Here is a 12,346-nt window from a genome sequence, read left to right on the forward strand (position 1 = left end):
ATCATGAGAGCGAGCAGGAGACATGGAGACAGACGAATGTTAGAGCGAGCAGGAGACATGGAGACAGACGATCATGAGATCGAGCAGGAGACATGGACATAGACGAACATGAGAGCGAGCAGGAGACATGGAGACAGATGAATGTGAGAGCGAGCAGGAGACATGGAGACAGACGAATGTGAGAGCGAGCAGGAGACATGGAGACAGACGAACATGAGATCGAGCAGGAGAGATGGAGATAGACGAATGTTAGAGCGAGCAGGAGACATGGAGACAGGCGAACATGAGAGCGCGCAGGAGACATGGAGACAGATGAATGTGAGAGCGAGCAGGAGGCATGGAGATAGACGAATGTTAGAGCGAGCAGGAGAGATGGAGACAGACGAATGTGAGAGCGATCAGGAGAGATGGGGATAGACGAATGTTAGAGCGAGCTGGAGACATGGAGACAGGCGAACATGAGAGCGCGCAGGAGACATGGAGACAGATGAACATGAGAGCGAGCAGGAGACATGGAGATAGACGAACATGAGAGCGAGCAGGAGACATGGAGACAGACGAATGTGAGAGCGAACAGGAGACATGGAGACAGACGAATGTGAGAGCGAGCAGGAGACATGGAGACAGACGAATGTGAGAGCGAGCAGGAGACATGGAAATAGTTGAACATAAGAGCGAGCAGGAGACATGAAGACAGACGAACATGAGAGCGAGCAGGAGACATGGAGACAGACGAATGTGAGAGCGAGCAGGAGACATGGAGATAGTTGAACATAAGAGCGAGCAGGAGACATGGAGACAGACGAACATGAGAGCGAGCAGGAGACATGGAGACAGACGAATGTGAGAGCGAGCAGGAGATGTTGGGACACGGAGGAGATGAGCAAGTTTCGCTTGTCGCTATTTCAGTGTTTGAGTTGTCGCCATTTTTTCGTTGGCGGCGTACGAGCGGTAATATTGATGTGTGGCGCTCCGCCGTTATCACAGACAGAACTTTCTGCGTTTTTCCCGGCCGCCTTGTTACATCCATCCCTGGGGAGCAGAGTCGTGATTAGCACATAAATGGACGCTAGCCTGGTGAATTCAGTCTATTATTCCCTGTTATCAGCCCTTTTTCCTGACAGCCCTGCAGTCTGATCACTGGACGATCGCGATGGGGCCTCACTCTCTGATCTGTCCTTCAGGTACATCCAGGGGGCGTCCTCCCCGAAGGACATGGTGATCATAGTGGATGTGTAAGTATGACGGAGCCGGGATGTTCCTGCGAGTCCTCCTGTAAATCTGCGGTGCATGGGTTGTGGCCGCTGCGCTGTGCCGTGTCGCTCCGTCCTCCCCCATTGTCATTACAGTGTGTGTGTCAGGCGTTAACCTCCAGAGCAGACGTTCCTCCACGCTGCGGCCGCTCACCTTCACGTGTTTCTTTCTGAATCAATTGATTTGTTAATTCCAATGAGCGGCTCGGTGTCGGCGGCGTGCGCCAGTAATGTAGAGGTGTCATGTCCGAACTCACCGCCAAATTATACAGTGTCACTACATGATGTCAAATACAGAGCCGGCAATGTAATGAGGCTCCGGCCGCCGGCACCGATCCTGGGCGAGGATTCTACCAAATAATGGATTCGTCTTACATAGTGACTGCGTCCTGCCCTCGCCCCTGGCACTTTGGTCCAGGAATATAATGCCAGAGCGGCAGTGAAGACTGACACCTCCACAGAGAAGCATGAGAGTGGGGAAGTGGTGGAGCGGGAGCGGTGCAGCCGTACGTGCCGGGTGTTACTGCGGGGAGACCCTGTGTGATTGCTGTATGTAATGTGCCTGTCTCACAGGAGCGGCAGCGTGAGCGGTCTCACCCTGAAGCTGATGAAGACGTCGGTCATGGAGATGTTGGACACGCTGTCTGATGATGACTATGTGACCGTGGCTTCGGTAGGTGTCCCCATAATGTGGTGCTGTGCAGGGATTGGGAGCGGCGCTGTACCCGGTTCTGTGCCCTGCAATGTACCCTGTGTCCTGGCGCTGTACCCTGCACTGTACCCGGTGCTGTGCCTTGTGCTGCTCCTAGTGCTGTACACTGCAATGTATCTGGCGTCCTGGATCTGTACATTGCACTAAACATGGTGCTGTACCCAGCAATGTATCCGGTGCTGTACCCTGCAATGTACCCTGTGTCCTGGCGCTGTACCTGACGCTGTACCCAGCGCTGACATTCTCTACATCATAATTATTATTTGAATTGTCCGTAGTTTCATGAGAAGGCCGAGCCCGTGTCCTGCTTCCGGCAGCTGGTCCAGGCCAACGTGAGGAATAAAAAAGTCATCAAAGACGCCGTGCACGACATGGTGGCACGAGGAACCACGGACTACAAGGCGGGATTTGAATACGCCTTCAGCCAACTCCAAAATGTGAGTAACAGTAAGAACAGCATGGCGGCCGAGGTGTGATGACTAGTCACTGGTGGCCCTAACAGGCAGTACATCACCAGCAGGGGTCACCATTACCTGCAGTACATCACTATCACCAGTAGGGGGTCACCATTACCTGCAGTACATCACTATCACCAGTAGGGGGTCACCATTACATGCAGTACATCACTATCACCAGCAGGGGTCACCATTACATGCAGTACATCACTATCACCAGCAGGGGTCACCATTACATGCAGTACATCACTATCACCAGTAGGGGGTCACCATTACCTGCAGTACATCACTATCACCAGTAGGGGGTCACCATTACATGCAGTACATCACTATCACCAGCATGGGTCACCATTACCTGCAGTACATCACTATCACCAGTAGGGGGTCACCATTACCTGCAGTACATCACTATCACCAGTAGGGGGTCACCATTACATGCAGTACATCACTATCACCAGCATGGGTCACCATTACCTGCAGTACATCACTATCACCAGTAGGGGGTCACCATTACATGCAGTACATCACTATCACCAGCAGGGGTCACCATTACATGCAGTACATCACTATCACCAGCAGGGGTCACCATTACATGCAGTACATCACTATCACCAGTAGGGGGTCACCATTACATGCAGTACATCACTATCACCAGTAGGGGGTCACCATTACCTGCAGTACATCACTATCACCAGTAGGGGGTCACCATTACATGCAGTACATCACTATCACCAGCAGGGGTCACCATTACATGCAGTACATCACTATCACCAGCAGGGGTCACCATTACATGCAGTACATCACTATCACCAGTAGGGGGTCACCATTACATGCAGTACATCACTATCACCAGCAGGGGTCACCATTACATGCAGTACATCACTATCACCAGCAGGGGTCACCATTACATGCAGTACATCACTATCACCAGCAGGGGTCACCATTACATGCAGTACATCACTATCACCAGCAGGGGTCACCATTACATGCAGTACATCACTATCACCAGTAGGGGGTCACCATTACATGCAGTACATCACTATCACCAGCAGGGGTCACCATTACATGCAGTACATCACTATCACCAGCAGGGGTCACCATTACATGCAGTACATCACTATCACCAGTAGGGGGTCACCATTACCTGCAGTACATCACTATCACCAGTAGGGGGTCACCATTACATGCAGTACATCACTATCACCAGCAGGGGTCACCATTACATGCAGTACATCACTATCACCAGCAGGGGTCACCATTACATGCAGTACATCACTATCACCAGTAGGGGGTCACCATTACCTGCAGTACATCACTATCACCAGCAGGGGTCACCATTACATGCAGTACATCACTATCACCAGTAGGGGGTCACCATTACCTGCAGTACATCACTATCACCAGTAGGGGGTCACCATTACCTGCAGTACATCACTATCGCCAGTAGGGGGTCACCATTACATGCAGTACATCACTATCACCAGTAGGGGGTCACCATTACATGCAGTACATCACTATCACCAGTAGGGGGTCACCATTACATGCAGTACATCACTATCACCAGCAGGGGTCACCATTACATGCAGTACATCACTATCACCAGCAGGGGTCACCATTACATGCAGTACATCACTATCACCAGTAGGGGGTCACCATTACCTGCAGTACATCACTATCACCAGTAGGGGGTCACCATTACCTGCAGTACATCACTATCACCAGCAGGGGTCACCATTACATGCAGTACATCACTATCACCAGCAGGGGTCACCATTACATGCAGTACATCACTATCACCAGTAGGGGGTCACCATTACCTGCAGTACATCACTATCACCAGCAGGGGTCACCATTACATGCAGTACATCACTATCACCAGTAGGGGGTCACCATTACCTGCAGTACATCACTATCACCAGTAGGGGGTCACCATTACCTGCAGTACATCACTATCGCCAGTAGGGGGTCACCATTACATGCAGTACATCACTATCACCAGTAGGGGGTCACCATTACATGCAGTACATCACTATCACCAGTAGGGGGTCACCATTACATGCAGTACATCACTATCACCAGCAGGGGTCACCATTACATGCAGTACATCACTATCACCAGCAGGGGTCACCATTACATGCAGTACATCACTATCACCAGTAGGGGGTCACCATTACCTGCAGTACATCACTATCACCAGTAGGGGGTCACCATTACCTGCAGTACATCACTATCGCCAGTAGGGGGTCACCATTACATGCAGTACATCACTATCGCCAGCAGGGGGTCACCATTACCTGCAGTACATCACTATCGCCAGTAGGGGTCACCATTACCTGCAGTACATCACTATCACCAGTAGGGGGTCACCATTACCTGCAGTACATCACTATCGCCAGTAGGGGGTCACCATTACATGCAGTACATCACTATCGCCAGCAGGGGGTCACCATTACCTGCAGTACATCACTATCGCCAGTAGGGGTCACCATTACCTGCAGTACATCACTATCGCCAGTAGGGGGTCACCATTACCTGCAGTACATCACTATCGCCAGTAGGGGTCACCATTACCTGCAGTACATCACTATCACCAGCAGGGGGTCACCATTACCTGCAGTACATCACTATCACCAGCAGGGGTCACCATTACATGCAGTACATCACTATCACCAGCAGGGGTCACCATTACCTGCAGTACATCACTATCGCCAGTAGGGGTCACCATTACCTGCAGTACATCACTATCACCAGCAGGGGTCACCATTACATGCAGTACATCACTATCACCAGCAGGGGTCACCATTACCTGCAGTACATCACTATCACCAGTAGAGGTCACCATTACCTGCAGTACATCACTATCGCCAGTAGGGGTCGCCATTACCTGCAGTACATCACTATCGCCATTAGGGGTCGCACTCATCTGTCTCTTTCCTCAGACAAACGTCACTCGTGCGAACTGTAATAAGATGATTATGATGTTCACGGACGGCGGGGAGGACCGGGTGCAGGATGTTTTCGAGAAATACAACTGGCCAAACAAGACCGTAAGTCACCGTCCATTATAAGGCCAGACGCCGCGTGTTACCTCGGTCGCATAGACTGTCCTCTCGTAGGTTCGTGTCTTCACGTTCTCAGTCGGACAGCACAACTATGACGTCACCCCCCTGCAGTGGATGGCCTGCGCCAACAAGGGTGAGTGCGCTAACAAGGGTGAGTGCACCAACAAGGGTGAGTGCGCCAACAAGGGTGAGTGCGCTAACAAGGGTGAGTGCACCAACAAGGGTGAGTGCGCCTCCGGATCTGGGCGGGTCCGGGATGGCGTCACCTGTGCGCCGCGTCTCACAGTCTTCACTTTTGCAGGTTACTACTTTGAGATCCCGTCTATCGGAGCGATCCGCATAAACACTCAGGTACCGGGGATGTATGGGGGTCAGGGGTCGTCTATGATGGGGTGCAATGGTATTGCAAGTGTTGGGGTGGCTCATTTGTTGTGGTTCACCTGGTGTAGGGGTTGCGGTGCCCCCTGTGTGTTGGGTACCTCTTGTATGTTGGGGTGCCCCATATATTGTTGGGGAGCTTCCTGTATGTTTGGGTGCCTCCTGTATTGAAGGGGTGCCTCCTGTATGTCAGGGAGCCTCCTGTATGTTGATTAACCTTGTATGTTGGGGAGCCCCCTGTGTGTTGGGGTGCCCCTGTATTGTTGGGGAGCCTCCTGTGTGTTGGGGTGCCCCCTGTATTGTTGAGGTGCCCCCTGTATTGTTGGGGAGCCTCCTGTATTGTTGGGGTGCCCCCTGTATTGTTGGGGTGCCCCCTGTATTTTTGGGGAGCCTCCTGTATTGTTGGGCTGCCCCCTGTATTGTTGGGGTGCCCCCTGTATTGTTGGGGTGCCCCCTGTATTGTTGGGGTGCCCGCTGTATTGTTGGGCTGCCCCCTGTATGTTGGGGTGCCCCCTGTATTGTTGGGGTGCCCGCTGTATTGTTGGGCTGCCCCCTGTATGTTGGGGTGCCCCCTGTATTGTTGGGGTGCCCCCTGTATTGTTGGGGAACCCCCTGTATTGTTGGGGAGCCCCCTGTATTGTTGGGGTTCCCCCTGTATGTTGGGGTGCCTCCTGTTATCTGTTGATGTTTCATGATTTGCTTTTCCTTCTCGGTTTTGGGGGGACTCAGGAATATCTGGACGTTCTCGGGCGCCCAATGGTTTTGGCTGGAAATGAAGCAAAGCAAGTTCAATGGACGAACGTCTACCAGGATGCGCTGGTGAGAAACGCAATGACCCCCATAGACGCTTGCCTGCCCCCCATAGACCCTCACCTGGTGCCCCCCCCATAGACCCTTGCCCGGCCCCCCATAGACCCTTGCCCGGCCCCCATAGACCCTGGCCTGGTGCCCCCCATAGACCCTCGCCCGGCCCCCCCATAGACCCTGGCCTGGTGCCCCCCATAGACCCTGGCCCGGCCCCCTCATAGACCCTTGCCCAGTGCCCCTCATAGACCCTCGCCCGGCCCCCCCCCCCATAGACCCTCGCCTCATAGACCCTCGCCCGGCCCCCCCATAGACCCTGGCCTGGTGCCCCCCATAGACCCTGGCCCGGCCCCCTGTAGACCCTCGCCCAGCGCCCCCCATAGACCCTCGCCCGGCCCTCCCCCCCATAGACCCTCGCCTCATAGACCCTCGCCCGGCCCCCCCGTAGACCCTCGCCCGGCACCCCCGTAGACCCTCGCCCAGCGCCCCCCATAGACCCTCGCCTCATAGACCCTCGCCCGGCACCCCTATAGACCATCGCCCGGCACCCACCGTCCGCTCTCCCTCTTCTTCGTAGGGTCTGGGTCTGGTGGTCACTGGGACGCTGCCTGTATTTAACCTGACGTCTTCTGGACCCGATGACTCTGGAAATCCCAGTAAGGTGAGGACCCCGCGAGCGGCCATGTCATTCCCGATCGTCGTGTAACGATGGCCTCCTGGTTGTGACCCGCCACCTTCCTGTCGCCCTCAGAGCCGGCAGAACCAGCTGATCCTCGGGGTTATGGGCATTGACGTCGCCCTGGACGATATCCAGAGACTGATGCCCCGTTACAGCGTATGTGCCCGGGGTGGGGGGTGCAGACTCAGGTTCCTTCTTCCCAGCTGTAATTCTGGGGTCTCTTTCACAGTTGGGCGCCAATGGTTACATGTTCGCCATTGACCTGAACGGCTACGTCCTGCTCCATCCCAACCTGAAACCACAGGTAAGAGGCCGACAGCGCGAGGGTGCAGTGCACGGCGTGACTGTGTGTCCAGTGACTGTTAGGGTATGTGCACGGCGTGACTGTGTGTCCAGTGACTGTTAGGGTATGTGCACGGCGTGACTGTGTGTCCAGTGACTGTTAGGGTATGTGCACGGCGTGACTGTGTGTCCAGTGACTGTTAGGGTATGTGCACGGCGTGACTGTGTGTCCAGTGACTGTTAGGGTATGTGCACGGCGTGACTGTGTGTCCAGTGACTGTTAGGGTATGTGCACGGCGTGACTGTGTGTCCATCCGATGAGACCTCGGCTCAGCAGTTTCCATCTCTTGTGACTTTCCGGCTTCTCATCCTTCCAGGTCATTAACTTCCAGGAGCCGGTGACCCTGGATTTCCTGGATGCAGAACTGGAGGATGAGAACAAGGAGGAGGTGAGTGTTCTCTGCTCTGTGCCCCTCCCCCGACGTCTGCCGCTCTGTGCCCCCCCGATGTCTGCCGCTCTGTGCCCCCCCGAAGTCCGCCACTCTGTCCCCCCCAAACCCCCACCCCCTCCGACATCTGCCGCTCTGTGCCCCCCGGCGTCTGCCGCTCTGTGCCCCCGGCGTCTGCCGCTCTGTGCCCCCGGCATCTGCCGCTCTGTGCCTCCCCGACATCTGCCGCTCTGTGTCCCCCAGCGTCTGCCGCTCTGTGCCTCCCCGACATCTGCCGCTCTGTGCCCCCCCAGCGTCTGCCGCTCTGTGCCCCCCGCGTCTGCCGGTCTGTGCTCCCCCACGTCTGCCGCTCTGTGTTCCCCGGCATCTGCCGCTCTGTGCCCCCCGGCGTCTGCCGCTCTGTGCCCCCCGCGTCTGCCGCTCTGTGCTCCCCCACGTCTGCCGCTCTGTGTTCCCCGGCATCTGCCGCTCTGTGCCCCCAGCGTCTGCCGCTCTGTGCCCCCCAGCATCTGCCGCTCTGTGCTCCCCCACGTCTGCCGCTCTGTGCCCCCCAGCGTCTGCCGCTCTGTGCCCCCCGGCGTCTGCCGCTCTGTGCCCCCCGGCGTCTGCCGCTCTGTGTTCCCCGGCATCTGCCGCTCTGTGCCCCCCGGCGTCTGCCGCTCTGTGCCCCCCAGCGTCTGCCGCTCTGTGCTCCCCCACGTCTGCCGCTCTGCTCCCCCACGTCTGCCGCTCTGTGCCCCCCGGCGTCTGCCGCTCTGTGCCCCCCGGCGTCTGCCGCTCTGTGCCCCCCGGCGTCTGCCGCTCTGTGCCCCCCCGCGTCTGCCGCTCTGTGCCCCCTGGCGTCTGCCGCTCTGTGCCCCCCGGCGTCTGCCGCTCTGTGCCCCCCCGCGTCTGCCGCTCTGTGCCCCCCCGAGTCTGCCGCTGTGTGCCCCCCGGCATCTGCCGCTCTGTGCCCCCCCGCGTCTGCCGCTCTGTGCCCCCCGGCGTCTGCCGCTCTGTGCCCCCCCGCGTCTGCCGCTCTGTGCCCCCCGGCGTCTGCCGCTCTGTGCCCCCCGGCGTCTGCCGCTCTGTGCCCCCCGGCGTCTGCCGCTCTGTGCCCCCCGGCGTCTGCCGCTCTGTGCCCCCCCGCGTCTGCCGCTCTGTGCCCCCCGGCATCTGCCGCTCTGTGCCCCCCCGCGTCTGCCGCTCTGTGCCCCCCCCCCCCGCGTCTGCCGCTCTGTGCCCCCCGGTGTCTGCCGCTCTGTGCCCCCCGGTGTCTGCCGCTCTGTGTCCCCCCGGAGTCAGCGGTATTGGCTGTTGTGTATTTATCATCCCTTTGTCTTTCACCAGATCCGCCGGCGGATGATTGATGGGCTCGAAGGTCATCAGTTTATCCGGACGCTGGTGAAATCACTGGATGAGGTACGGAGTGGGCAGCGGAGCTGGTGATGTGGTGGGGACAGTGTAGGGGGGTCAGTCACTGTGAGGACGGGGTGAGGTTATGGTGGGGGGACCCATGGGACGGGGTGATTGTTGCCGTGGTTCTGTCACATCGCTGTGTTATCTGCCCCCAGAGATACATTGATGAAGTGGAGCGGACCTACACCTACGCCCCGATCCACAGCACTAACTACAGGTGAGCTGAGATCTGGCTCCCAGGGGCCACAATCGCTGAAGATGCCCCAAGTCCTTCGGGGATTTCGGCCGCTGACACCACAATGCCCGCACTCCCATAATGCCCCTCTCTGCCCATGGCCAGTGTGCTGCTGCCATCTTGTGGCCAGGTAGAGGAGCGGCGGCGGCTCTCCATGACTGGGGTGTCCTCTGTGTGCACAGTGACGTGTCGTATTTGGCTGCTGAGCTCTGAACCTGTAGTAACATGTTCTCTTCCCTCTCCCCTTGTTCCTTGTCCGCCCCCACTCTCCGGCTACTCTCCCGGACCCCCGTCCCCCCATTCTCTCCCGCTCCTGATGCCGCAGCCTGGGTCTGGTGTTGCCTCTGTACAGCTCCTATTACCTCCGCGCTAATCTGAGCGATCAGATCCTGCAGGTTCAGTGTAAGTTCCCCCTTTGCTTGTGTGTCTCCCAGTGCGTCCCCTTTTCCTGTCCCCCAGCTCACGCCTGCCCCCGGCCATCCCCCAGATTTGTCATTGTTCAGGGGGGACATGTCTGGGGGTGAGGGCAGAAGTTGGCAGCATGCGGAGCCTGGCAGTCACTCGCTGCCCGGGAGGTGTGTGCATGACGCTCTCTGTCCATCGGATCCATAATGGATGTCTTTCAGTTCAATTCATTCAGAATAACCTCTGCTCAGATGCTTCTGTCTCTTCCTATCTCACCAGCACTCTCATACACTCTGCCACTCTCACCAACACTCTGCCACTCTGACCAGCACTCTCATACACTCTGCCGCTCTCACCAGCACTCTTGTACACTCTGCCGCTCTCACCAGCACTCTCATACACTCTGCCACTCTGACCAGCACTCTCATACACTCGGCCGCTCTCACCAGCACTCTTGTACACTCTGCCGCTCTCACCAGCACTCTCGTACACTCTGCCGCTCTCACCAGCACTCTCGTACACTCTGCCGCTCTCACCAGCACTCTCATATACTCTGCCACTCTGACCAGCACTCTCGTACACTCTGCCACTCTGACCAGCACTCTTGTACACTCTGCCACTCTCACCAGCACTCTTGTACACTCTGCCACTCTCACCAGCACTCTTGTACACTCTGCCAGTCTCCCTAACACTCTTGTACACTCATACACTCTATAGCTCTCTCCAGCACTTTCATATTCTCTGCCACTCAAATTAGAGCTTTATACACTTTACAGCTCTCTCCAGCGCGCTCCTACTCTCTAGCACTCTCATCAGCACTCTCATACTCTTTGCTGCTCTCACTTGCACCCTCATACACTCTACCACTCTCTCCAGCACTCTCATATACTCTTCCACTCTCTCCAGCACTCTCATACTCTATCTACTGCTTTCTGCAGCACTCGTACTCTCCCACTCTCTCCAGCGCTCTTACACGCTGCTGTTCTCCAGTGCTCTCATACTCTGCCATTCTCCAGCACTCTCATACACTCTCCCGCTCTCTCGTACGCTCTCCAGCGCTCTCGTACACTCTCCCACTCTCCAGCGCTCTTACACTGCCGTTCTCTCCAGCACTGTCGTACACTCTGCCACTGTCTCTAGCGCTCTCATACACTCTGCCATTCTCTCCAGCACTCTCGTACACTGTGCCGCTCTCTCCAGCGCTCTCGTACACTCTGCCACTCTCCTTCGCTGTGATACACTCTGCCGTTTTCTCCAGCACTCTCGTACACACTGCCGCTCTCACCAGCACTCTCGTACACACTGCCGCTCTCACCAGCACTCTCTTACACTCTGCCATTCTCACCAGCACTCTCGTACACTCTGCCACACTCACCAGTGCTCTCATACACTCTGCCGTTCTCCAGTGCTCTCATACTCTGCCATTCTCCAGCACTCTCGTAAACTCTCCCGCTCTCCAGCTCTTGTACGCTCTCCAGCGCTCTCGTACACTCTCCCACTCTCCAGCGCTCTTACACTGCCGTTCTCTCCAGCACTGTCGTACACTCTGCCACTGTCTCTAGCGCTCTCATACACTCCACCGTTCTCTCCAGCACTCTCGTACACTGTGCCGCTCTCTCCAGCGCTCTCGTACACTCTGCCGCTCTCCTTCGCTGTGGTACACTCTGCCGCTTTCTCCAGCACTCTCGTACACTCTGCCGCTCTCTCCAGCGCTCTCGTACCCTCTGCCACTCTCCTTCGCTCTGGTACACTCTGCCGCTCTTTCCAGCACTCTCATACTCTTTGCTGCTCTCACTTGCACCCTCATACACTCTACCACTCTCTCCAGCACTCTCATATACTGTACCACTCTCTCCAGCACTCTCATACTCTACCGCTTTCTGCAGCACTCTCGTACTCTCCCACTCTCTAGTGCGCTCATACACTCTGCTGTTCTCCAGCCCTCTCATACACTCTGCCTTTCAGCTGCATTCTCATACACTGCCAATCTCCAGCGCTCTCGTATGCTCTCCCCCTCTCCAGCGCTCTTACACTGCCGTTCTCTCCAGCACCGTCGTACACTCTGCCACTGTCTCTAGTGCTCTCGTATATTCTGACGCTCTCTCCAACACTCTCATACACTGTCGCTCTCTCCAGCACTCTCGTACACTCTGCCGCTCTCTCCATCCCTCGCGTACACTCTGCTGCTCTCCTTCGCTGTGGTACACTCTGCCGCTCTCTCCAGCACTCTCGTA

The 12,346-nt window shown here is 56.6% G+C and overlaps 1 protein-coding gene across 6 annotated transcripts in view; it reads left to right on the forward strand.

Annotated features, from left to right (window-relative positions):
• The window catches only part of CACNA2D2 (calcium voltage-gated channel auxiliary subunit alpha2delta 2), a 215,488-nt gene that overhangs the window by 164,977 nt on the left and 38,165 nt on the right, over window positions 1-12,346 (forward strand). For 4 of the 6 annotated variants that reach the window (XR_011314924.1, XR_011314925.1, XM_069736089.1 and 1 more), the window contains exons 9-21: window positions 1,185-1,235; window positions 1,827-1,926; window positions 2,244-2,402; window positions 5,360-5,467; window positions 5,537-5,833; window positions 6,590-6,679; window positions 7,242-7,325; window positions 7,416-7,499; window positions 7,573-7,647; window positions 8,003-8,074; window positions 9,404-9,475; window positions 9,628-9,689; window positions 10,033-10,109. Coding sequence is in view for 4 of the 6 variants with exons in the window: in XM_069736089.1 (XP_069592190.1) it covers window positions 1,185-1,235; window positions 1,827-1,926; window positions 2,244-2,402; window positions 5,360-5,467; window positions 5,537-5,833; window positions 6,590-6,679; window positions 7,242-7,325; window positions 7,416-7,499; window positions 7,573-7,647; window positions 8,003-8,074; window positions 9,404-9,475; window positions 9,628-9,689; window positions 10,033-10,109 (1,331 nt within the window). In the remaining 2 variants the exon portion in view is untranslated. The remainder of the gene's footprint in view (window positions 1-1,184; window positions 1,236-1,826; window positions 1,927-2,243; window positions 2,403-5,359; window positions 5,468-5,536; window positions 5,834-6,589; window positions 6,680-7,241; window positions 7,326-7,415; window positions 7,500-7,572; window positions 7,648-8,002; window positions 8,075-9,403; window positions 9,476-9,627; window positions 9,690-10,032; window positions 10,110-12,346) is intronic. The other 2 variants (XM_069736091.1, XM_069736092.1) reach the window with 1 other exon arrangement.

The sequence above is a fragment of the Ranitomeya imitator genome, chromosome 8 (genome assembly GCF_032444005.1).
Source record: "Ranitomeya imitator isolate aRanImi1 chromosome 8, aRanImi1.pri, whole genome shotgun sequence".
NCBI classification, from domain to species: domain Eukaryota; kingdom Metazoa; phylum Chordata; class Amphibia; order Anura; family Dendrobatidae; genus Ranitomeya; species Ranitomeya imitator.